The 21,663-nt window shown below is 44.1% G+C and overlaps 5 protein-coding genes across 6 annotated transcripts in view; 1 reads left to right on the top strand and 4 right to left on the bottom strand.

Annotated features, from left to right (window-relative positions):
- Window positions 1-21,663, bottom strand: part of LOC306880073 (peptidyl-prolyl cis-trans isomerase FKBP3-like) — a 391,610-nt gene that overhangs the window by 103,703 nt on the left and 266,244 nt on the right. The gene's annotated exons all lie outside the window — the stretch shown is intronic.
- The window catches only part of LOC306880071 (ena/VASP-like protein), an 86,047-nt gene that overhangs the window by 35,623 nt on the left and 28,761 nt on the right, over window positions 1-21,663 (top strand). The window lies entirely within an intron of this gene.
- LOC306879924 (zona pellucida sperm-binding protein 4-like) lies at window positions 1,557-4,683 on the bottom strand (the record flags this gene model as incomplete). The annotated part of the gene is made up of 9 exons (XM_079433161.1): window positions 1,557-1,633; window positions 1,712-1,784; window positions 1,863-2,010; window positions 2,083-2,275; window positions 2,344-2,501; window positions 2,571-2,668; window positions 2,739-2,926; window positions 3,000-3,159; window positions 4,660-4,683. The coding sequence occupies 9 exons, from the start codon at window positions 4,681-4,683 to the stop codon at window positions 1,557-1,559; spliced, it is 1,119 nt and encodes a 372-aa protein (XP_079289287.1).
- On the bottom strand, window positions 7,491-10,725 carry LOC306879923 (zona pellucida sperm-binding protein 4-like; the record flags this gene model as incomplete). The annotated part of the gene is made up of 9 exons (XM_079433160.1): window positions 7,491-7,567; window positions 7,646-7,718; window positions 7,797-7,944; window positions 8,017-8,209; window positions 8,278-8,435; window positions 8,505-8,602; window positions 8,673-8,860; window positions 8,934-9,093; window positions 10,702-10,725. The coding sequence occupies 9 exons, from the start codon at window positions 10,723-10,725 to the stop codon at window positions 7,491-7,493; spliced, it is 1,119 nt and encodes a 372-aa protein (XP_079289286.1).
- On the bottom strand, window positions 13,547-17,285 carry LOC306879922 (zona pellucida sperm-binding protein 4-like; the record flags this gene model as incomplete). The annotated part of the gene is made up of 9 exons (XM_079433159.1): window positions 13,547-13,623; window positions 13,702-13,774; window positions 13,853-14,000; window positions 14,073-14,265; window positions 14,334-14,491; window positions 14,561-14,658; window positions 14,729-14,916; window positions 14,990-15,149; window positions 17,262-17,285. 9 exons carry the CDS (start codon window positions 17,283-17,285, stop codon window positions 13,547-13,549), a joined length of 1,119 nt encoding a protein of 372 aa, XP_079289285.1.

Raw genomic sequence — 21,663 nt, 5'->3', positions numbered from 1 at the left:
AGATTGTGTATATAATAACACGTTTCATTGTACTTTTTAATTAACTCCAACTCTTTCTACAGTACTGACAGTTCTTGTTATCCACGTCTTCCAAGCCATTGTTTCTGCCATATTCTCTTTTGTCGTGGTTTCTTCTTTCTTTCGGATAAAATAACTGCACAGACCAATTGATCATCCATGCTTGAACATACGGCCTATAATCGTGAGAATGTATGTGAGAAAACGTATTTTTGCTTTCCACTGAATGTTCTGTAGTGGGTGCACCTCGTTAGTGTTGTATGTGCGCAGCTATGACAAGACAGCGACAGATGAGAAGGAATCTTGTTGCGTAGTGTGAGCAACACAGTGACTCGACTAGTCTTTCAATCATGTAGTATGAGCTTGCCATTAGAAACACATCTTGGAATGTACAGCCACTATCTTCAGACTGTATCTAAAGAAAGTTGATTTAAAGTGAAATTGACGTGACATGTGGCCAAGTATGGTGACCCATACTCGGAATTTGTGCTCTGCATTGAACCCATCCAAAGTGTAGACACACACACAGCAGTGAACACACACCCGGAGCAGTGGGCAGCCATTTATGCTGCGTTGCCCAGGGAGCAGTTGGGGGTTCGGTGCCTTGCTCAAGGGCACCTCAGTCGTGGTATTGAGGGTGGAGAGAGCGCTGGACATTCACTCCCCCCACCTACAATCCCTGCCGGCCCGAGACTCGAACCCGCAACCTTTGGATTACGAGTCCAACTCTCGAACCATTAGGCCACGACTGCCCCATTAGACCACTTTCGTCACTGTATCTCCAGCGCCGTGTATAACGGTGTCGCGTGATCGAGAGCAGCCCGTGGCTCCGGCCTGAGCAGATTAACAGTCTGCGGCGCGTAGCGCAGATTCGTTCCGCTCTTCGGTTCGTTTGTCCAATGTAGCTCTTGTAAATTGGCATGAGAACCCAAGGCTGTTCATTCCATTTTTCAAACTGAGAAACAACCTCTTTGAATGGGTGTTGCAATGACGTCACGGGACACATCTAACCCCAAAATCCGTGGCAATTACGAAAATTTGTGAGCTCTTGCAAAACTTCAGCGATCGCAAAATCCTGGAGGGACTGACTAGTAACCCAAAGGTCAAGGGTTCAAGTCTCAGTACCAGCAGGAATTATACATGCGAGTGAATGTATAACACTACCTTCAATACCCACAGCTGAGGTGCCCTTGAACAAGACCCCAAACACCCAATTGCTCCCCAGCAAAATGTGTATGTTGGTTAGGCTAAACGTCCTGTTAACCAAAAGTTAATGATTAACCCTTAATTTGGTACCCTATGCAGTGGCCCAGGTTAACAACTGGAGGTTGGATAAGGGTCATGGCTTGTACAGAAGCCTCGACTCAATGCATGACTTTACAAAAAGGAACCTTGGTTTAATAGTGTTAAAGAAAAAAATAAATAAAAATCCACAAACAGACGGAGAAGAGGCATGGATTACCAGATTCTGCAAAGCCAAAACAAAACCAATAGACAAAGATCTCGGTGTTCTGCAAGGTTTATTAAAAACACTAGATTTACAGGACCAGAGTAACTTCTCCACTAGAAACCACAGTCTGCTCACTAGAGATGGCCTTGATAGGGGTGTCTCTCCCTGAAAGAGAAATTTTAGAAGTGTGAACGCACTTATAAAATTCTCAGTTCCGCTAGTCAAGTTAAAGCAAGAACTCACGTTTCCTCGTGCAGCTTTGCTCACAAGAGCCGGATGATGGATGGCACACCTCTGTGCTGCAGTGGATGAAGATCTGACAGGGAAGAGAGAGGAGCAAGTCATAGAATCCACAAGTAGTAAAAATGAAACCGTGCAAGTAATGGGGGCATACAGTTTCCTGCAGAGGAACCAGTGAGGCTGGATCTACAAATGTGAACATTTTCACAACAAAGCGCTTGTAGTGGGTTGGGAACTGAAGACCAGACGATCCAGTCACTGGAACCAGTGTGGTCAGATAACGGTCGTCCTGGTAAGGGCATCTGAAGAGGAAAGAGGTGGTTAGAAAGTGCCTCCCAGTAGACAAACTGGATAAAGATTGGCTGTACACTCACCCATCAACCAGAAGGTCCCACTGGGGGAGACTGAGTGGACTGGGGGTTGAAGTCGCCCAACAACGTCCCAGCATCAGGACAATGTTGGGGTCAGTCCTCTCCATAATGTGCACCTCAACATACACAGGCTCCCGCAGGACTTTAGTGACGGGATAATCAGCGTCACTGTAGTAGGACGTGTAGGCCTCATCCCCTGAGGAACACTGGGGTTTAACCAGACTCAAGTTTGAAAGGCTTTAGGAAGACAGGACAAGACCTTACCTTCTGCGCACCCTTTGGTGACACATTGGCCATTGGCCAGTCTGAGCTCCACCCTGAGAGGTCCAGGAGCAGCTACTGGTGGAGGTGGAGGAACAGAGTTGACCTCCACAACCAGAGCTTCAACAGAAGTTCCAGAGTACCTACACTGAAAGAGAAGCCTGGACAACAGACGGTGAGCTTGTAGAATTTATCAAAGATTAAAATTCACACCAAGTCAGATCACTTACTCAAAATGACTGTCCCTTGTGATGGAACCAAATGGTCCAATGCCAACTTCATATGAGGAGGTCATTCGGTTCTCATACACCACATCTCCGCTGTCCTCCTGCGAATAGCAAAACTGTTGGCATCCAGTCCATAAGCAAAGCAGAATTACACCAGAAGCAGCTGCTCACCATCATGCTCGTGCCACATGCGGTCACAGGGAACTGGTATATAGCAAAAGAAGGTGTGGACTCCACAGGACCGCAAGGTGGGTCGTTTCCACCCAGTAGACTAACCGAATCCAGACTCAGTCGAGGCAGAGTAACGTCTCTAGACACCACTACCACAAACTGACCATCTCTAATACACTGGACGGTCACTGGAACAAAAGGTACAAGAGCAGGTTAATGCGGAGAATTTAACATGAACAGAATAAGATTGAGAACGCTTACCTGCCCTCCCATAGTAACACTGCTGCCCATTAAAGCAGCAGTTAATAGCTTCACACTCAGCACCACTGATCCCAGGTGGTCCACATTGGATCTGCTCATAGTCAGCTACAGCACATTTGTGAAGGGGCTCTGCCTGGGCCACTGGCTTCTGAAGCTGAAACTGCTGAGGAAACCGCTGGTCAGTTTGTTGTTGAACTGGCTGCCGAAACCGCTGGTCAGTTTGCTGTTGAACTGGCTGCCGAAACCGCTGGTCAGTTTGCTGTTGAACTGGCTTTTGAAACCGCTGGTCAGTTTGCTGTTGAACTGGCTTCTCAAACCGCTGGTCAGTTTGCTGTTGAACTGGCTTCTCAAACCACTGGTCAGTTTGTTGTTGAACTGGCTTTTGAAACCGCTGGTCAGTTTGCTGTTGAACTAGCTGCCGAAACCGCTGGTCAGTTTGCTGTTGAACTGGCTGCCGAAACCGCTGGTCAGTTTGCTGTTGAACTAGCTTCTCAAACCGCTGGTCAGTTTGTTGTTGAACTGGCTGCCGAAACCGCTGGTCAGTTTGCTGTTGAACTAGCTTCTCAAACCGCTGGTCAGTTTGTTGTTGAACTGGCTTCTCAAACCGCTTGTCAGTTTGTTGTTGAACTGGCTGCCGAAACCGCTGGTCAGTTTGCTGTTGAACTGGCTTCTCAAACCGCTGGTCAGTTTGTTGTTGAACTGGCTTCTCAAACCGCTGGTCAGTTTGTTGTTGAACTGGCTTCTCAAACCGCTGGTCAGTTTGTTGTTGAACTGGCTTCTCAAACCGCTGGTCAGTTTGTTGTTGAACTGGCTGCCGAAACCGCTGGTCAGTTTGCTGTTGAACTAGCTTCTCAAACCGCTGGTCAGTTTGTTGTTGAACTGGCTGCCGAAACCGCTGGTCAGTTTGCTGTTGAACTGGCTGCCGAAACCGCTGGTCAGTTTGCTGTTGAACTGGCTTCTCAAACCGCTGGTCAGTTTGTTGTTGAACTGGCTTCTCAAACCGCTGGTCAGTTTGTTGTTGAACTGGCTTCTGAAACCGCTGGTCAGTTTGCTGGAACAGAGCTTGAGGGTTCTGAGGCAAATTACTCCACTGTGGAACAGCATGACAGAAAGCACAAACTGCCAAAATCTGAAACAAACCCCAACTTCCAGCCATTGTTCAACAGCTAGTCACAAAACAGAGAGGCAGCCTTTTGGTCTTTTTGTACTCTACAGATTTCAGCTAATTAATGATAGCTCCTCCCTCTTCATTAATCCTCACGATTCTCCAGACTTGCATGAGTTGGAGCTTATGCAACTGTGTGATTCAATTACCCTTGTTACATGCATGAAAAAACAAACTTGAGCATAATTAAAAATAGCATACTTGTATTAATTTCTGCCATTTTGAATTCGGCCTTGGTTTTATCCTGCATTAGCTGAATCCAATTGTTGACTTTTTGACAATTCTGGGTTGTTTTATTCTTAAACCAGGCTCACACTACAGGACTTTTGGCTGGATTTTGCTGTCGCGGACAGATTCCACAGTCTACGACAAAACCCCCGGATCGTGACCAAATCGGTGCTCGTTGCGGTCGCTGAAGCTCGTTAAGTATGAGCAGGTCAGCAATGTGATCCAAACCTGTCTTGAGCTATCACAGACGCTATGACATTTTCAAACCTGGGGCACGTTCAGGCCCAACATTTTGCTACTGTTTCCGGGTTGAACGACATGTTTCCTGGAAACGGTGTGCAACGGGGTTTGAGATATGTTTTCTCATGTTTGGTGGGTGTTCCAAAAATGCCAGCCCAATCAGCAGCAACATGTATATAAACCACGCGGTATTAAAGAGACAGCTCGCACTATGGGTCCAAGTGAAGTCGTTTACAAATGTGTCCGCTGCAGCTCAGTATACGCAACAATTGAAGATATTAGAAGACATGTTTGTCATAAGTTTTATAGTAACATAGCATATCAACATGATGATGGTGAATTTGTAAGTAAATGTAATTAACATCAAAATAAATCCACAAGACAAAGTATATTGTTTGCACATGTTTATTTGCATTAAAGGAAAAATAACTGAAATAAGAGCACAAGTATAAATCTGGAACTTCTTTAGGTCTGTCTACATATCATGTAGTAATTGCAATGTCTTCTGTTCTGGTCCGTATCCTTTCCTTAGGAAGGTGTGCTAGATACTGATTCATGTAATATAAAAATACTATACATATTTATATATTTTGCTATTATATTTGTGGAGCGACACTTTCATAAACTTTTCTATGCTCCTCGGATTATATAATGGTAATTATTACAATATCATAGCACAACAACAGTGATCAGCAATAATGATAAGCCTAATACTCACAATAAAAATATTAAGGTCATATAGATCATAGCACAGTCTCGGAGGTAAGAAGTGGATTATCCTTCATCTGAAATATTTGTCTTTTCATCCTGAAATGCGAGGCAAATGTTGGATCACAATAATTAGGAACCACAGTTTCAACAAATCCCTTCACTCGATTGGGATGTTCTCTTTTTTTCTGGACGGCAAGGGCAGTGACTGTAACATCGAGTGTATTTTGCAGTATTAAATATGTATTTACACCGATTTCATCAGGCTCTGAAAATTCTTCAAAAAGAACACAAAGAATGGCCTTCTCAGCTGCCATAGTTGCAACACTTACATCATCAGAACAGGGTGTTTAACGCACCACCGTTTCCTTTTAATAAACGTTTTGCACTATTTTTTCGGGGCTGAACGCAGCCCTGTTTGTTATTATCGCCAGGTGATCTGGTAATGTGTGTGACACAATGACAAGATGGAACTAATCCAGCCAATCACAGTGCAGATGGTATAATCGGTCTTATCATGGATCTTTATGAACAGAAACGAAACTCCACAAATTAATCAAATCAACTAACTCGAAATAAATTGAACAAATGCATAGATTGTGTATATAATAACACGTTTCATTGTACTTTTTAATTAACTCCAACTCTTTCTACAGTACTGACAGTTCTTGTTATCCACGTCTTCCAAGCCATTGTTTCTGCCATATTCTCTTTTGTCGTGGTTTCTTCTTTCTTTCGGATAAAATAACTGCACAGACCAATTGATCATCCATGCTTGAACATATGGCCTATAATCGTGAGAATGTATGTGAGAAAACGTATTTTTGCTTTCCACTGAATGTTCTGTAGTGGGTGCACCTCGTTAGTGTTGTATGTGCGCAGCTATGACAAGACAGCGACAGATGAGAAGGAATCTTGTTGCGTAGTGTGAGCAACACAGTGACTCGACTAGTCTTTCAATCATGTAGTATGAGCTTGCCATTAGAAACACATCTTGGAATGTACAGCCACTATCTTCAGACTGTATCAAAAGAAAGTTGATTTAAAGTGAAATTGACGTGACATGTGGCCAAGTATGGTGACCCATACTCGGAATTTGTGCTCTGCATTGAACCCATCCAAAGTGTAGACACACACACAGCAGTGAACACACACCCGGAGCAGTGGGCAGCCATTTATGCTGCGTTGCCCAGGGAGCAGTTGGGGGTTCGGTGCCTTGCTCAAGGGCACCTCAGTCGTGGTATTGAGGGTGGAGAGAGCGCTGGACATTCACTCCCCCCACCTACAATCCCTGCCGGCCCGAGACTCGAACCCGCAACCTTTGGATTACGAGTCCAACTCTCGAACCATTAGGCCACGACTGCCCCATTAGACCACTTTCGTCACTGTATCTCCAGCGCCGTGTATAACGGTGTCGCGTGATCGAGAGCAGCCCGTGGCTCCGGCCTGAGCAGATTAACAGTCTGCGGCGCGTAGCGCAGATTCGTTCCGCTCTTCGGTTCGTTTGTCCAATGTAGCTCTTGTAAATTGGCATGAGAACCCAAGGCTGTTCATTCCATTTTTCAAACTGAGAAACAACCTCTTTGAATGGGTGTTGCAATGACGTCACGGGACACATCTAACCCCAAAATCCGTGGCAATTACGAAAATTTGTGAGCTCTTGCAAAACTTCAGCGATCGCAAAATCCTGGAGGGACTGACTAGTAACCCAAAGGTCAAGGGTTCAAGTCTCAGTACCAGCAGGAATTATACATGCGAGTGAATGTATAACACTACCTTCAATACCCACAGCTGAGGTGCCCTTGAACAAGACCCCAAACACCCAATTGCTCCCCAGCAAAATGTGTATGTTGGTTAGGCTAAACGTCCTGTTAACCAAAAGTTAATGATTAACCCTTAATTTGGTACCCTATGCAGTGGCCCAGGTTAACAACTGGAGGTTGGATAAGGGTCATGGCTTGTACAGAAGCCTCGACTCAATGCATGACTTTACAAAAAGGAACCTTGGTTTAATAGTGTTAAAGAAAAAAATAAATAAAAATCCACAAACAGACGGAGAAGAGGCATGGATTACCAGATTCTGCAAAGCCAAAACAAAACCAATAGACAAAGATCTCGGTGTTCTGCAAGGTTTATTAAAAACACTAGATTTACAGGACCAGAGTAACTTCTCCACTAGAAACCACAGTCTGCTCACTAGAGATGGCCTTGATAGGGGTGTCTCTCCCTGAAAGAGAAATTTTAGAAGTGTGAACGCACTTATAAAATTCTCAGTTCCGCTAGTCAAGTTAAAGCAAGAACTCACGTTTCCTCGTGCAGCTTTGCTCACAAGAGCCGGATGATGGATGGCACACCTCTGTGCTGCAGTGGATGAAGATCTGACAGGGAAGAGAGAGGAGCAAGTCATAGAATCCACAAGTAGTAAAAATGAAACCGTGCAAGTAATGGGGGCATACAGTTTCCTGCAGAGGAACCAGTGAGGCTGGATCTACAAATGTGAACATTTTCACAACAAAGCGCTTGTAGTGGGTTGGGAACTGAAGACCAGACGATCCAGTCACTGGAACCAGTGTGGTCAGATAACGGTCGTCCTGGTAAGGGCATCTGAAGAGGAAAGAGGTGGTTAGAAAGTGCCTCCCAGTAGACAAACTGGATAAAGATTGGCTGTACACTCACCCATCAACCAGAAGGTCCCACTGGGGGAGACTGAGTGGACTGGGGGTTGAAGTCGCCCAACAACGTCCCAGCATCAGGACAATGTTGGGGTCAGTCCTCTCCATAATGTGCACCTCAACATACACAGGCTCCCGCAGGACTTTAGTGACGGGATAATCAGCGTCACTGTAGTAGGACGTGTAGGCCTCATCCCCTGAGGAACACTGGGGTTTAACCAGACTCAAGTTTGAAAGGCTTTAGGAAGACAGGACAAGACCTTACCTTCTGCGCACCCTTTGGTGACACATTGGCCATTGGCCAGTCTGAGCTCCACCCTGAGAGGTCCAGGAGCAGCTACTGGTGGAGGTGGAGGAACAGAGTTGACCTCCACAACCAGAGCTTCAACAGAAGTTCCAGAGTACCTACACTGAAAGAGAAGCCTGGACAACAGACGGTGAGCTTGTAGAATTTATCAAAGATTAAAATTCACACCAAGTCAGATCACTTACTCAAAATGACTGTCCCTTGTGATGGAACCAAATGGTCCAATGCCAACTTCATATGAGGAGGTCATTCGGTTCTCATACACCACATCTCCGCTGTCCTCCTGCGAATAGCAAAACTGTTGGCATCCAGTCCATAAGCAAAGCAGAATTACACCAGAAGCAGCTGCTCACCATCATGCTCGTGCCACATGCGGTCACAGGGAACTGGTATATAGCAAAAGAAGGTGTGGACTCCACAGGACCGCAAGGTGGGTCGTTTCCACCCAGTAGACTAACCGAATCCAGACTCAGTCGAGGCAGAGTAACGTCTCTAGACACCACTACCACAAACTGACCATCTCTAATACACTGGACGGTCACTGGAACAAAAGGTACAAGAGCAGGTTAATGCGGAGAATTTAACATGAACAGAATAAGATTGTGAACGCTTACCTGCCCTCCCATAGTAACACTGCTGCCCATTAAAGCAGCAGTTAATAGCTTCACACTCAGCACCACTGATCCCAGGTGGTCCACATTGGATCTGCTCATAGTCAGCTACAGCACATTTGTGAAGGGGCTCTGCCTGGGCCACTGGCTTCTGAAGCTGAAACTGCGGAGGAAACCGCTGGTCAGTTTGTTGTTGAACTGGCTGCCGAAACCGCTGGTCAGTTTGCTGTTGAACTGGCTGCCGAAACCGCTGGTCAGTTTGCTGTTGAACTGGCTTTTGAAACCGCTGGTCAGTTTGCTGTTGAACTGGCTTTTGAAACCGCTGGTCAGTTTGCTGTTGAACTGGCTTCTCAAACCGCTGGTCAGTTTGCTGTTGAACTGGCTGCCGAAACCGCTGGTCAGTTTGCTGTTGAACTGGCTTCTCAAACCACTGGTCAGTTTGTTGTTGAACTGGCTTTTGAAACCGCTGGTCAGTTTGCTGTTGAACTAGCTGCCGAAACCGCTGGTCAGTTTGCTGTTGAACTGGCTGCCGAAACCGCTGGTCAGTTTGCTGTTGAACTAGCTTCTCAAACCGCTGGTCAGTTTGTTGTTGAACTGGCTGCCGAAACCGCTGGTCAGTTTGCTGTTGAACTAGCTTCTCAAACCGCTGGTCAGTTTGTTGTTGAACTGGCTTCTCAAACCGCTTGTCAGTTTGTTGTTGAACTGGCTGCCGAAACCTCTGGTCAGTTTGCTGTTGAACTGGCTGCCGAAACCGCTGGTCAGTTTGCTGTTGAACTGGCTTCTCAAACCGCTGGTCAGTTTGTTGTTGAACTAGCTTCTCAAACCGCTGGTCAGTTTGTTGTTGAACTGGCTTCTCAAACCGCTGGTCAGTTTGTTGTTGAACTGGCTTCTCAAACCGCTTGTCAGTTTGTTGTTGAACTGGCTGCCGAAACCGCTGGTCAGTTTGCTGTTGAACTAGCTTCTCAAACCGCTGGTCAGTTTGTTGTTGAACTGGCTGCCGAAACCGCTGGTCAGTTTGCTGTTGAACTGGCTGCCGAAACCGCTGGTCAGTTTGCTGTTGAACTGGCTTCTCAAACCGCTGGTCAGTTTGTTGTTGAACTGGCTTCTCAAACCGCTGGTCAGTTTGTTGTTGAACTGGCTTCTCAAACCGCTGGTCAGTTTGCTGGAACAGAGCTTGAGGGTTCTGAGGCAAATTACTCCACTGTGGAACAGCATGACAGAAAGCACAAACTGCCAAAATCTGAAACAAACCCCAACTTCCAGCCGTTGTTCAACAGCTAGTCACAAAACAGAGAGGCAGCCTTTTGGTCTTTTTGTACTCTACAGATTTCAGCTAATTAATGATAGCTCCTCCCTCTTCATTAATCCTCACGATTCTCCAGACTTGCATGAGTTGGAGCTTATGCAACTGTGTGATTCAATTACCCTTGTTACATGCATGAAAAAACAAACTTGAGCATAATTAAAAATAGCATACTTGTATTAATTTCTGCCATTTTGAATTCGGCCTTGGTTTTATCCTGCATTAGCTGAATCCAATTGTTGACTTTTTGACAATTCTGGGTTGTTTTATTCTTAAACCAGGCTCACACTACAGGACTTTTGGCTGGATTTTGCTGTCGCGGACAGATTCCACAGTCTACGACAAAACCCCCGGATCGTGACCAAATCGGTGCTCGTTGCGGTCGCTGAAGCTCGTTAAGTATGAGCAGGTCAGCAATGTGATCCAAACCTGTCTTGAGCTATCACAGACGCTATGACATTTTCAAACCTGGGGCACGTTCAGGCCCAACATTTTGCTACTGTTTCCGGGTTGAACGACATGTTTCCTGGAAACGGTGTGCAACGGGGTTTGAGATATGTTTTCTCATGTTTGGTGGGTGTTCCAAAAATGTCAGCCCAATCAGCAGCAACATGTATATAAACCACGCGGTATTAAAGAGACAGCTCGCACTATGGGTCCAAGTGAAGTCGTTTACAAATGTGTCCGCTGCAGCTCAGTATACGCAACAATTGAAGATATTAGAAGACATGTTTGTCATAAGTTTTATAGTAACATAGCATATCAACATGATGATGGTGAATTTGTAAGTAAATGTAATTAACATCAAAATAAATCCACAAGACAAAGTATATTGTTTGCACATGTTTATTTGCATTAAAGGAAAAATAACTGAAATAAGAGCACAAGTATAAATCTGGAACTTCTTTAGGTCTGTCTACATATCATGTAGTAATTGCAATGTCTTCTGTTCTGGTCCGTATCCTTTCCTTAGGAAGGTGTGCTAGATACTGATTCATGTAATATAAAAATACTATACATATTTATATATTTTGCTATTATATTTGTGGAGCGACACTTTCATAAACTTTTCTATGCTCCTCGGATTATATAATGGTAATTATTACAATATCATAGCACAACAACAGTGATCAGCAATAATGATAAGCCTAATACTCACAATAAAAATATTAAGGTCATATAGATCATAGCACAGTCTCGGAGGTAAGAAGTGGATTATCCTTCATCTGAAATATTTGTCTTTTCATCCTGAAATGCGAGGCAAATGTTGGATCACAATAATTAGGAACCACAGTTTCAACAAATCCCTTCACTCGATTGGGATGTTCTCTTTTTTTCTGGACGGCAAGGGCAGTGACTGTAACATCGAGTGTATTTTGCAGTATTAAATATGTATTTACACCGATTTCATCAGGCTCTGAAAATTCTTCAAAAAGAACACAAAGAATGGCCTTCTCAGCTGCCATAGTTGCAACACTTACATCATCAGAACAGGGTGTTTAACGCACCACCGTTTCCTTTTAATAAACGTTTTGCACTATTTTTTCGGGGCTGAACGCAGCCCTGTTTGTTATTATCGCCAGGTGATCTGGTAATGTGTGTGACACAATGACAAGATGGAACTAATCCAGCCAATCACAGTGCAGATGGTATAATCGGTCTTATCATGGATCTTTATGAACAGAAACGAAACTCCACAAATTAATCAAATCAACTAACTCGAAATAAATTGAACAAATGCATAGATTGTGTATATAATAACACGTTTCATTGTACTTTTTAATTAACTCCAACTCTTTCTACAGTACTGACAGTTCTTGTTATCCACGTCTTCCAAGCCATTGTTTCTGCCATATTCTCTTTTGTCGTGGTTTCTTTCTTTCGGATAAAATAACTGCACAGACCAATTGAAGGGCCAGTTGATCATCCATGCTTGAACATATGGCCTATAATCGTGAGAATGTATGTGAGAAAACGTATTTTTGCTTTCCACTGAATGTTCTGTAGTGGGTGCACCTCGTTAGTGTTGTGTTGTATGTGCGCAGCTATGACAAGACAGCGACAGATGAGAAGGAATCTTGTTGCGTAGTGTGAGCAACACAGTGACTCGACTAGTCTTTCAATCATGTAGTATGAGCTTGCCATTAGAAACACATCTTGGAATGTACAGCCACTATCTTCAGACTGTATCTAAAGAAAGTTGATTTAAAGTGAAATTGACGTGACATGTGGCCAAGTATGGTGACCCATACTCGGAATTTGTGCTCTGCATTGAACCCATCCAAAGTGTAGACACACACACAGCAGTGAACACACACCCGGAGCAGTGGGCAGCCATTTATGCTGCGTTGCCCAGGGAGCAGTTGGGGGTTCGGTGCCTTGCTCAAGGGCACCTCAGTCGTGGTATTGAGGGTGGAGAGAGCGCTGGACATTCACTCCCCCCACCTACAATCCCTGCCGGCCCGAGACTCGAACCCGCAACCTTTGGATTACGAGTCCAACTCTCGAACCATTAGGCCACGACTGCCCCATTAGACCACTTTCGTCACTGTATCTCCAGCGCCGTGTATAACGGTGTCGCGTGATCGAGAGCAGCCCGTGGCTCCGGCCTGAGCAGATTAACAGTCTGCGGCGCGTAGCGCAGATTCGTTCCGCTCTTCGGTTCGTTTGTCCAATGTAGCTCTTGTAAATTGGCATGAGAACCCAAGGCTGTTCATTCCATTTTTCAAACTGAGAAACAACCTCTTTGAATGGGTGTTGCAATGACGTCACGGGACACATCTAACCCCAAAATCCGTGGCAATTACGAAAATTTGTGAGCTCTTGCAAAACTTCAGCGATCGCAAAATCCTGGAGGGACTGACTAGTAACCCAAAGGTCAAGGGTTCAAGTCTCAGTACCAGCAGGAATTATACATGCGAGTGAATGTATAACACTACCTTCAATACCCACAGCTGAGGTGCCCTTGAACAAGACCCCAAACACCCAATTGCTCCCCAGCAAAATGTGTATGTTGGTTAGGCTAAACGTCCTGTTAACCAAAAGTTAATGATTAACCCTTAATTTGGTACCCTATGCAGTGGCCCAGGTTAACAACTGGAGGTTGGATAAGGGTCATGGCTTGTACAGAAGCCTCGACTCAATGCATGACTTTACAAAAAGGAACCTTGGTTTAATAGTGTTAAAGAAAAAAATAAATAAAAATCCACAAACAGACGGAGAAGAGGCATGGATTACCAGATTCTGCAAAGCCAAAACAAAACCAATAGACAAAGATCTCGGTGTTCTGCAAGGTTTATTAAAAACACTAGATTTACAGGACCAGAGTAACTTCTCCACTAGAAACCACAGTCTGCTCACTAGAGATGGCCTTGATAGGGGTGTCTCTCCCTGAAAGAGAAATTTTAGAAGTGTGAACGCACTTATAAAATTCTCAGTTCCGCTAGTCAAGTTAAAGCAAGAACTCACGTTTCCTCGTGCAGCTTTGCTCACAAGAGCCGGATGATGGATGGCACACCTCTGTGCTGCAGTGGATGAAGATCTGACAGGGAAGAGAGAGGAGCAAGTCATAGAATCCACAAGTAGTAAAAATGAAACCGTGCAAGTAATGGGGGCATACAGTTTCCTGCAGAGGAACCAGTGAGGCTGGATCTACAAATGTGAACATTTTCACAACAAAGCGCTTGTAGTGGGTTGGGAACTGAAGACCAGACGATCCAGTCACTGGAACCAGTGTGGTCAGATAACGGTCGTCCTGGTAAGGGCATCTGAAGAGGAAAGAGGTGGTTAGAAAGTGCCTCCCAGTAGACAAACTGGATAAAGATTGGCTGTACACTCACCCATCAACCAGAAGGTCCCACTGGGGGAGACTGAGTGGACTGGGGGTTGAAGTCGCCCAACAACGTCCCAGCATCAGGACAATGTTGGGGTCAGTCCTCTCCATAATGTGCACCTCAACATACACAGGCTCCCGCAGGACTTTAGTGACGGGATAATCAGCGTCACTGTAGTAGGACGTGTAGGCCTCATCCCCTGAGGAACACTGGGGTTTAACCAGACTCAAGTTTGAAAGGCTTTAGGAAGACAGGACAAGACCTTACCTTCTGCGCACCCTTTGGTGACACATTGGCCATTGGCCAGTCTGAGCTCCACCCTGAGAGGTCCAGGAGCAGCTACTGGTGGAGGTGGAGGAACAGAGTTGACCTCCACAACCAGAGCTTCAACAGAAGTTCCAGAGTACCTACACTGAAAGAGAAGCCTGGACAACAGACGGTGAGCTTGTAGAATTTATCAAAGATTAAAATTCACACCAAGTCAGATCACTTACTCAAAATGACTGTCCCTTGTGATGGAACCAAATGGTCCAATGCCAACTTCATATGAGGAGGTCATTCGGTTCTCATACACCACATCTCCGCTGTCCTCCTGCGAATAGCAAAACTGTTGGCATCCAGTCCATAAGCAAAGCAGAATTACACCAGAAGCAGCTGCTCACCATCATGCTCGTGCCACATGCGGTCACAGGGAACTGGTATATAGCAAAAGAAGGTGTGGACTCCACAGGACCGCAAGGTGGGTCGTTTCCACCCAGTAGACTAACCGAATCCAGACTCAGTCGAGGCAGAGTAACGTCTCTAGACACCACTACCACAAACTGACCATCTCTAATACACTGGACGGTCACTGGAACAAAAGGTACAAGAGCAGGTTAATGCGGAGAATTTAACATGAACAGAATAAGATTGAGAACGCTTACCTGCCCTCCCATAGTAACACTGCTGCCCATTAAAGCAGCAGTTAATAGCTTCACACTCAGCACCACTGATCCCAGGTGGTCCACATTGGATCTGCTCATAGTCAGCTACAGCACATTTGTGAAGGGGCTCTGCCTGGGCCACTGGCTTCTGAAGCTGAAACTGCTGAGGAAACCGCTGGTCAGTTTGTTGTTGAACTGGCTGCCGAAACCGCTGGTCAGTTTGCTGTTGAACTGGCTGCCGAAACCGCTGGTCAGTTTGCTGTTGAACTGGCTGCCGAAACCGCTGGTCAGTTTGCTGTTGAACTGGCTTCTCAAACCGCTGGTCAGTTTGCTGTTGAACTGGCTGCCGAAACCGCTGGTCAGTTTGCTGTTGAACTGGCTTCTCAAACCACTGGTCAGTTTGTTGTTGAACTGGCTTTTGAAACCGCTGGTCAGTTTGCTGTTGAACTAGCTGCCGAAACCGCTGGTCAGTTTGTTGTTGAACTGGCTGCCGAAACCGCTGGTCAGTTTGCTGTTGAACTGGCTTTTGAAACCGCTGGTCAGTTTGCTGTTGAACTGGCTTCTCAAACCGCTGGTCAGTTTGCTGTTGAACTGGCTTCTCAAACCCCTGGTCAGTTTGTTGTTGAACTGGCTTTTGAAACCGCTGGTCAGTTTGCTGTTGAACTAGCTGCCGAAACCGCTGGTCAGTTTGCTGTTGAACTGGCTGCCGAAACCGCTGGTCAGTTTGCTGTTGAACTAGCTTCTCAAACCGCTGGTCAGTTTGTTGTTGAACTGGCTGCCGAAACCGCTGGTCAGTTTGCTGTTGAACTAGCTTCTCAAACCGCTGGTCAGTTTGTTGTTGAACTGGCTTCTCAAACCGCTGGTCAGTTTGCTGTTGAACTGGCTGCCGAAACCGCTGGTCAGTTTGCTGTTGAACTGGCTTCTCAAACCACTGGTCAGTTTGTTGTTGAACTGGCTTTTGAAACCGCTGGTCAGTTTGCTGTTGAACTAGCTGCCGAAACCGCTGGTCAGTTTGTTGTTGAACTGGCTGCCGAAACCTCTGGTCAGTTTGCTGTTGAACTGGTTGCCGAAACCGCTGGTCAGTTTGCTGTTGAACTGGCTTCTCAAACCGCTGGTCAGTTTGTTGTTGAACTGGCTTCTCAAACCGCTGGTCAGTTTGTTGTTGAACTAGATTCTCAAACCGCTGGTCAGTTTGTTGTTGAAGTGGCTTCTCAAACCGCTGGTCAGTTTGTTGTTGAACTAGCTTCTCAAACCGCTGGTCAGTTTGTTGTTGAAGTGGCTTCTCAAACCGCTGGTCAGTTTGTTGTTGAACTGGCTTCTCAAACCGCTGGTCAGTTTGTTGTTGAACTGGCTTCTCAAACCGCTTGTCAGTTTGTTGTTGAACTGGCTGCCGAAACCGCTGGTCAGTTTGCTGTTGAACTAGCTTCTCAAACCGCTGGTCAGTTTGTTGTTGAACTGGCTGCCGAAACCGCTGGTCAGTTTGCTGTTGAACTGGCTGCCGAAACCGCTGGTCAGTTTGCTGTTGAACTGGCTTCTCAAACCGCTGGTCAGTTTGTTGTTGAACTGGCTTCTCAAACCGCTGGTCAGTTTGTTGTTGAACTGGCTTCTCAAACCGCTGGTCAGTTTGTTGTTGAACTGGCTTCTGAAACCGCTGGTCAGTTTGCTGGAACAGAGCTTGAGGGTTCTGAGGCAAATTACTCCACTGTGGAACAGCATGACAGAAAGCACAAACTGCCAAAATCTGAAACAAACCCCAACTTCCAGCCATTGTTCAACAGCTAGTCACAAAACAGAGAGGCAGCCTTTTGGTCTTTTTGTACTCTACAGATTTCAGCTAATTAATGATAGCTCCTCCCTCTTCATTAATCCTCACGATTCTCCAGACTTGCATGAGTTGGAGCTTATGCAACTGTGTGATTCAATTACCCTTGTTACATGCATGAAAAAACAAACTTGAGCATAATTAAAAATAGCATACTTGTATTAATTTCTGCCATTTTGAATTCGGCCTTGGTTTTATCCTGCATTAGCTGAATCCAATTGTTGACTTTTTGACAATTCTGGGTTGTTTTATTCTTAAACCAGGCTCACACTACAGGACTTTTGGCTGGATTTTGCTGTCGCGGACAGATTCCACAGTCTACGACAAAACCCCCGGATCGTGACCAAATCGGTGCTCGTTGCGGTCGCTGAAGCTCGTTAAGTATGAGCAGGTCAGCAATGTGATCCAAACCTGTCTTGAGCTATCACAGACGCTATGACATTTTCAAACCTGGGGCACGTTCAGGCCCAACATTTTGCTACTGTTTCCGGGTTGAACGACATGTTTCCTGGAAACGGTGTGCAACGGGGTTTGAGATATGTTTTCTCATGTTTGGTGGGTGTTCCAAAAATGTCAGCCCAATCAGCAGCAACATGTATATAAACCACGCGGTATTAAAGAGACAGCTCGCACTATGGGTCCAAGTGAAGTCGTTTACAAATGTGTCCGCTGCAGCTCAGTATACGCAACAATTGAAGATATTAGAAGACATGTTTGTCATAAGTTTTATAGTAACATAGCATATCAACATGATGATGGTGAATTTGTAAGTAAATGTAATTAACATCAAAATAAATCCACAAGACAAAGTATATTGTTTGCACATGTTTATTTGCATTAAAGGAAAAATAACTGAAATAAGAGCACAAGTATAAATCTGGAACTTCTTTAGGTCTGTCTACATATCATGTAGTAATTGCAATGTCTTCTGTTCTGGTCCGTATCCTTTCCTTAGGAAGGTGTGCTAGATACTGATTCATGTAATATAAAAATACTATACATATTTATATATTTTGCTATTATATTTGTGGAGCGACACTTTCATAAACTTTTCTATGCTCCTCGGATTATATAATGGTAATTATTACAATATCATAGCACAACAACAGTGATCAGCAATAATGATAAGCCTAATACTCACAATAAAAATATTAAGGTCATATAGATCATAGCACAGTCTCGGAGGTAAGAAGTGGATTATCCTTCATCTGAAATATTTGTCTTTTCATCCTGAAATGCGAGGCAAATGTTGGATCACAATAATTAGGAACCACAGTTTCAACAAATCCCTTCACTCGATTGGGATGTTCTCTTTTTTTCTGGACGGCAAGGGCAGTGACTGTAACATCGAGTGTATTTTGCAGTATTAAATATGTATTTACACCGATTTCATCAGGCTCTGAAAATTCTTCAAAAAGAACACAAAGAATGGCCTTCTCAGCTGCCATAGTTGCAACACTTACATCATCAGAACAGGGTGTTTAACGCACCACCGTTTCCTTTTAATAAACGTTTTGCACTATTTTTTCGGGGCTGAACGCAGCCCTGTTTGTTATTATCGCCAGGTGATCTGGTAATGTGTGTGACACAATGACAAGATGGAACTAATCCAGCCAATCACAGTGCAGATGGTATAATCGGTCTTATCATGGATCTTTATGAACAGAAACGAAACTCCACAAATTAATCAAATCAACTAACTCGAAATAAATTGAACAAATGCATAGATTGTGTATATAATAACACGTTTCATTGTACTTTTTAATTAACTCCAACTCTTTCTACAGTACTGACAGTTCTTGTTATCCACGTCTTCCAAGCCATTGTTTCTGCCATATTCTCTTTTGTCGTGGTTTCTTTCTTTCGGATAAAATAACTGCACAGACCAATTGAAGGGCCAGTTGATCATCCATGCTTGAACATATGGCCTATAATCGTGAGAATGTATGTGAGAAAACGTATTTTTGCTTTCCACTGAATGTTCTGTAGTGGGTGCACCTCGTTAGTGTTGTGTTGTATGTGCGCAGCTATGACAAGACAGCGACAGATGAGAAGGAATCTTGTTGCGTAGTGTGAGCAACACAGTGACTCGACTAGTCTTTCAATCATGTAGTATGAGCTTGCCATTAGAAACACATCTTGGAATGTACAGCCACTATCTTCAGACTGTATCTAAAGAAAGTTGATTTAACCCTCTGGGGTCTGAGGTCATTTTGGGGCCCTTGAGATGTGTTGACATGCCCTGATATTTGTGCTTATTTCAGCTTCTTAAATCATACTATTGACCAACATGTAATTTTTTTTGTATTCAGCACAAACTGTGCTACAATAATATGTGACCAAGATGGATGTACATGTCTGCATTTCTTAGAAAAAAAATATTATGCGTGGTTAGTAAGTTTTGGGGAAAATAATGTAGCTGAAATAAGGCCATAAAAGCCACACTAAATCGTCCTGAATAAGACTTTTGAGTAATCAGTCTTGTAAGCTAGAATATTTACTTCACAATTATGTGAAAATCATTCTGCTTACTCATTCACAGAAAACAATATATTGATTTAAATTTTTAAAGACATGTTTTGTGATCTAAAGCCAATATGCGAGGGAGTGGAAATGGTCTTGAATATTAAGTGGTTCTCACCTGAGAGACAAAGGGCCCTCCCCTAAAGCTGCTAATGGGCCATCAGTGTGACTGTGACTGAGGCAGGTAAGACAGAGAGTGTGAGGAGACTGAAAAAATGGGTTTTTTAAATGATTTGTATTTTATTTACAACACAGTATAATCAAAACATACATAATGAAGGTCAAAGACACATTATTGTGCACACTGATCTAACCTCAGAGATGTGAACAGACTTTGAGTTATTCCTGCAACAGATTCTGTTCAACAAGTGAAACAAATACCTGATATTTACTTATTTCCATGGATTCAAGAAGAAAAAAACACAATCAGTAGCCAAGGATCTTGTTTTACCATAGAATATCAGTGTAGTTGACCATCTGATGTTGGTACAGCGCTCTCAGAGGAAAACATCTTGAAGAAAGTCATCAGGATTCATCTGTGGTTCAGGTACCTGATCCAAAAAAATACAAACAACCAAAAAAAAAACATTTGTTAGCATAGACTCATGCATGCTTTGTACTATCATACACAAAAAATACATTTACTATCTGAGAAACGAATTATTATTGTTTAGTATGTTATTAAAATCTATTTTTGAACAGAGTAGGCTGCTAATAATAAACATGTTCTAAACAGACTCGTAGTATTCATCATGTTACAATGTACTCTCATATTACTTTTATTGTTTTATATAGAGCATTAAAACATCGTCCTGCCATAAGAAATTTAAATACAATAAATTGTCCATCATATTCAAACACTGTAGTCTGGAATTACAGTTTGGGAAAAAACAACTATGATTTTGTAGTCATATAGTCTAGTATGCATGATTTTTTAGTAACGTTAGCTGTTATGATTCTGCAGCCATAGACTCACGTATGCTGTGAACTACAAAAGGATGTACTTTGTACCATTAAAAAAGGATATTTTATATCTGAGAAACTAATTGTTATTGTTTAGCACGCTATTAAATCTATTTGTGAACATTAAATATTCTCCTAAACATTCTTAGATGCGTAGCATTCATCATGTTGTCGGTTGGGAAAAACCTAACTAAACGCGTTCAAGTTTGTCACAATAACACGCTAACTAATGCAAAAAAGAAGCATTTACTTACTCAGATCGATCTTCTGTATGAAGTCTTGCACTTCTTCTGAGGTAAATCCAGCCTTTACTCAGCGCGTCTCCTTCCAGAAACGAGCAGCAACAGAGTCTCGTGACTGTGTGTTTGTTGTTGGGCGTCTCCAAGCGCGCGCGCGTCACGTGGTTATTTACATGTGAACACGAGGGGGCGGGATCTCATTAGAAATAATGAGTTAGACTGGACAGACTGAACATGGTGTCGGTTTCATACTGATTACTTTATCACAGAACATTTGTTTTCGATAACACTTACTTCGTTTGAAAGCAGACGCTTTAGGCTTTCTATAGATATAACTCTCATGTTTCTGTGTTGAGTATTCGCTGAGTTACACTTCATTTTAGTGACCCGTTACTATAAACATATCGCGGAGACGGAGAAGACAGAGCGCATCCTGTTGGTTTTCTTTTTTTTTCCAAAACCACAAAGTTTTGTTGTAATCGTGAGTGTACTCAAAAAAAAGTAGACACTTAACAGTTTCGATTGATGTATAACACTTATTTGTGTGACCAAAATCAACAGAGTACTTTTAGTGTCTTTTGCACTTATCGTAAAAAAACCGAGTTCGTATCGCCGGCGATACGGCGGGCCCCAGAGGGTTAAAGTGAAATTGACGTGACATGTGGCCAAGTATGGTGACCCATACTCGGAATTTGTGCTCTGCATTGAACCCATCCAAAGTGTAGACACACACACAGCAGTGAACACACACCCGGAGCAGTGGGCAGCCATTTATGCTGCGTTGCCCAGGGAGCAGTTGGGGGTTCGGTGCCTTGCTCAAGGGCACCTCAGTCGTGGTATTGAGGGTGGAGAGAGCGCTGGACATTCACTCCCCCCACCTACAATCCCTGCCGGCCCGAGACTCCAACCCGCAACCTTTGGATTACGAGTCCAACTCGAACCATTAGGCCACGACTGCCCCATTAGACCACTTTCGTCACTGTATCTCCAGCGCCGTGTATAACGGTGTCGCGTGATCGAGAGCAGCCCGTGGCTCCGGCCTGAGCAGATTAACAGTCTGCGGCGCGTAGCGCAGATTCGTTCCGCTCTTCGGTTCGTTTGTCCAATGTAGCTCTTGTAAATTGGCA

Source organism: Barbus barbus (genome assembly GCF_936440315.1).
Source record: "Barbus barbus genome assembly, chromosome: 14".
In the NCBI taxonomy this organism is placed as follows: domain Eukaryota; kingdom Metazoa; phylum Chordata; class Actinopteri; order Cypriniformes; family Cyprinidae; genus Barbus; species Barbus barbus.
This window is presented reverse-complemented; position numbering and strand designations above follow the sequence as displayed.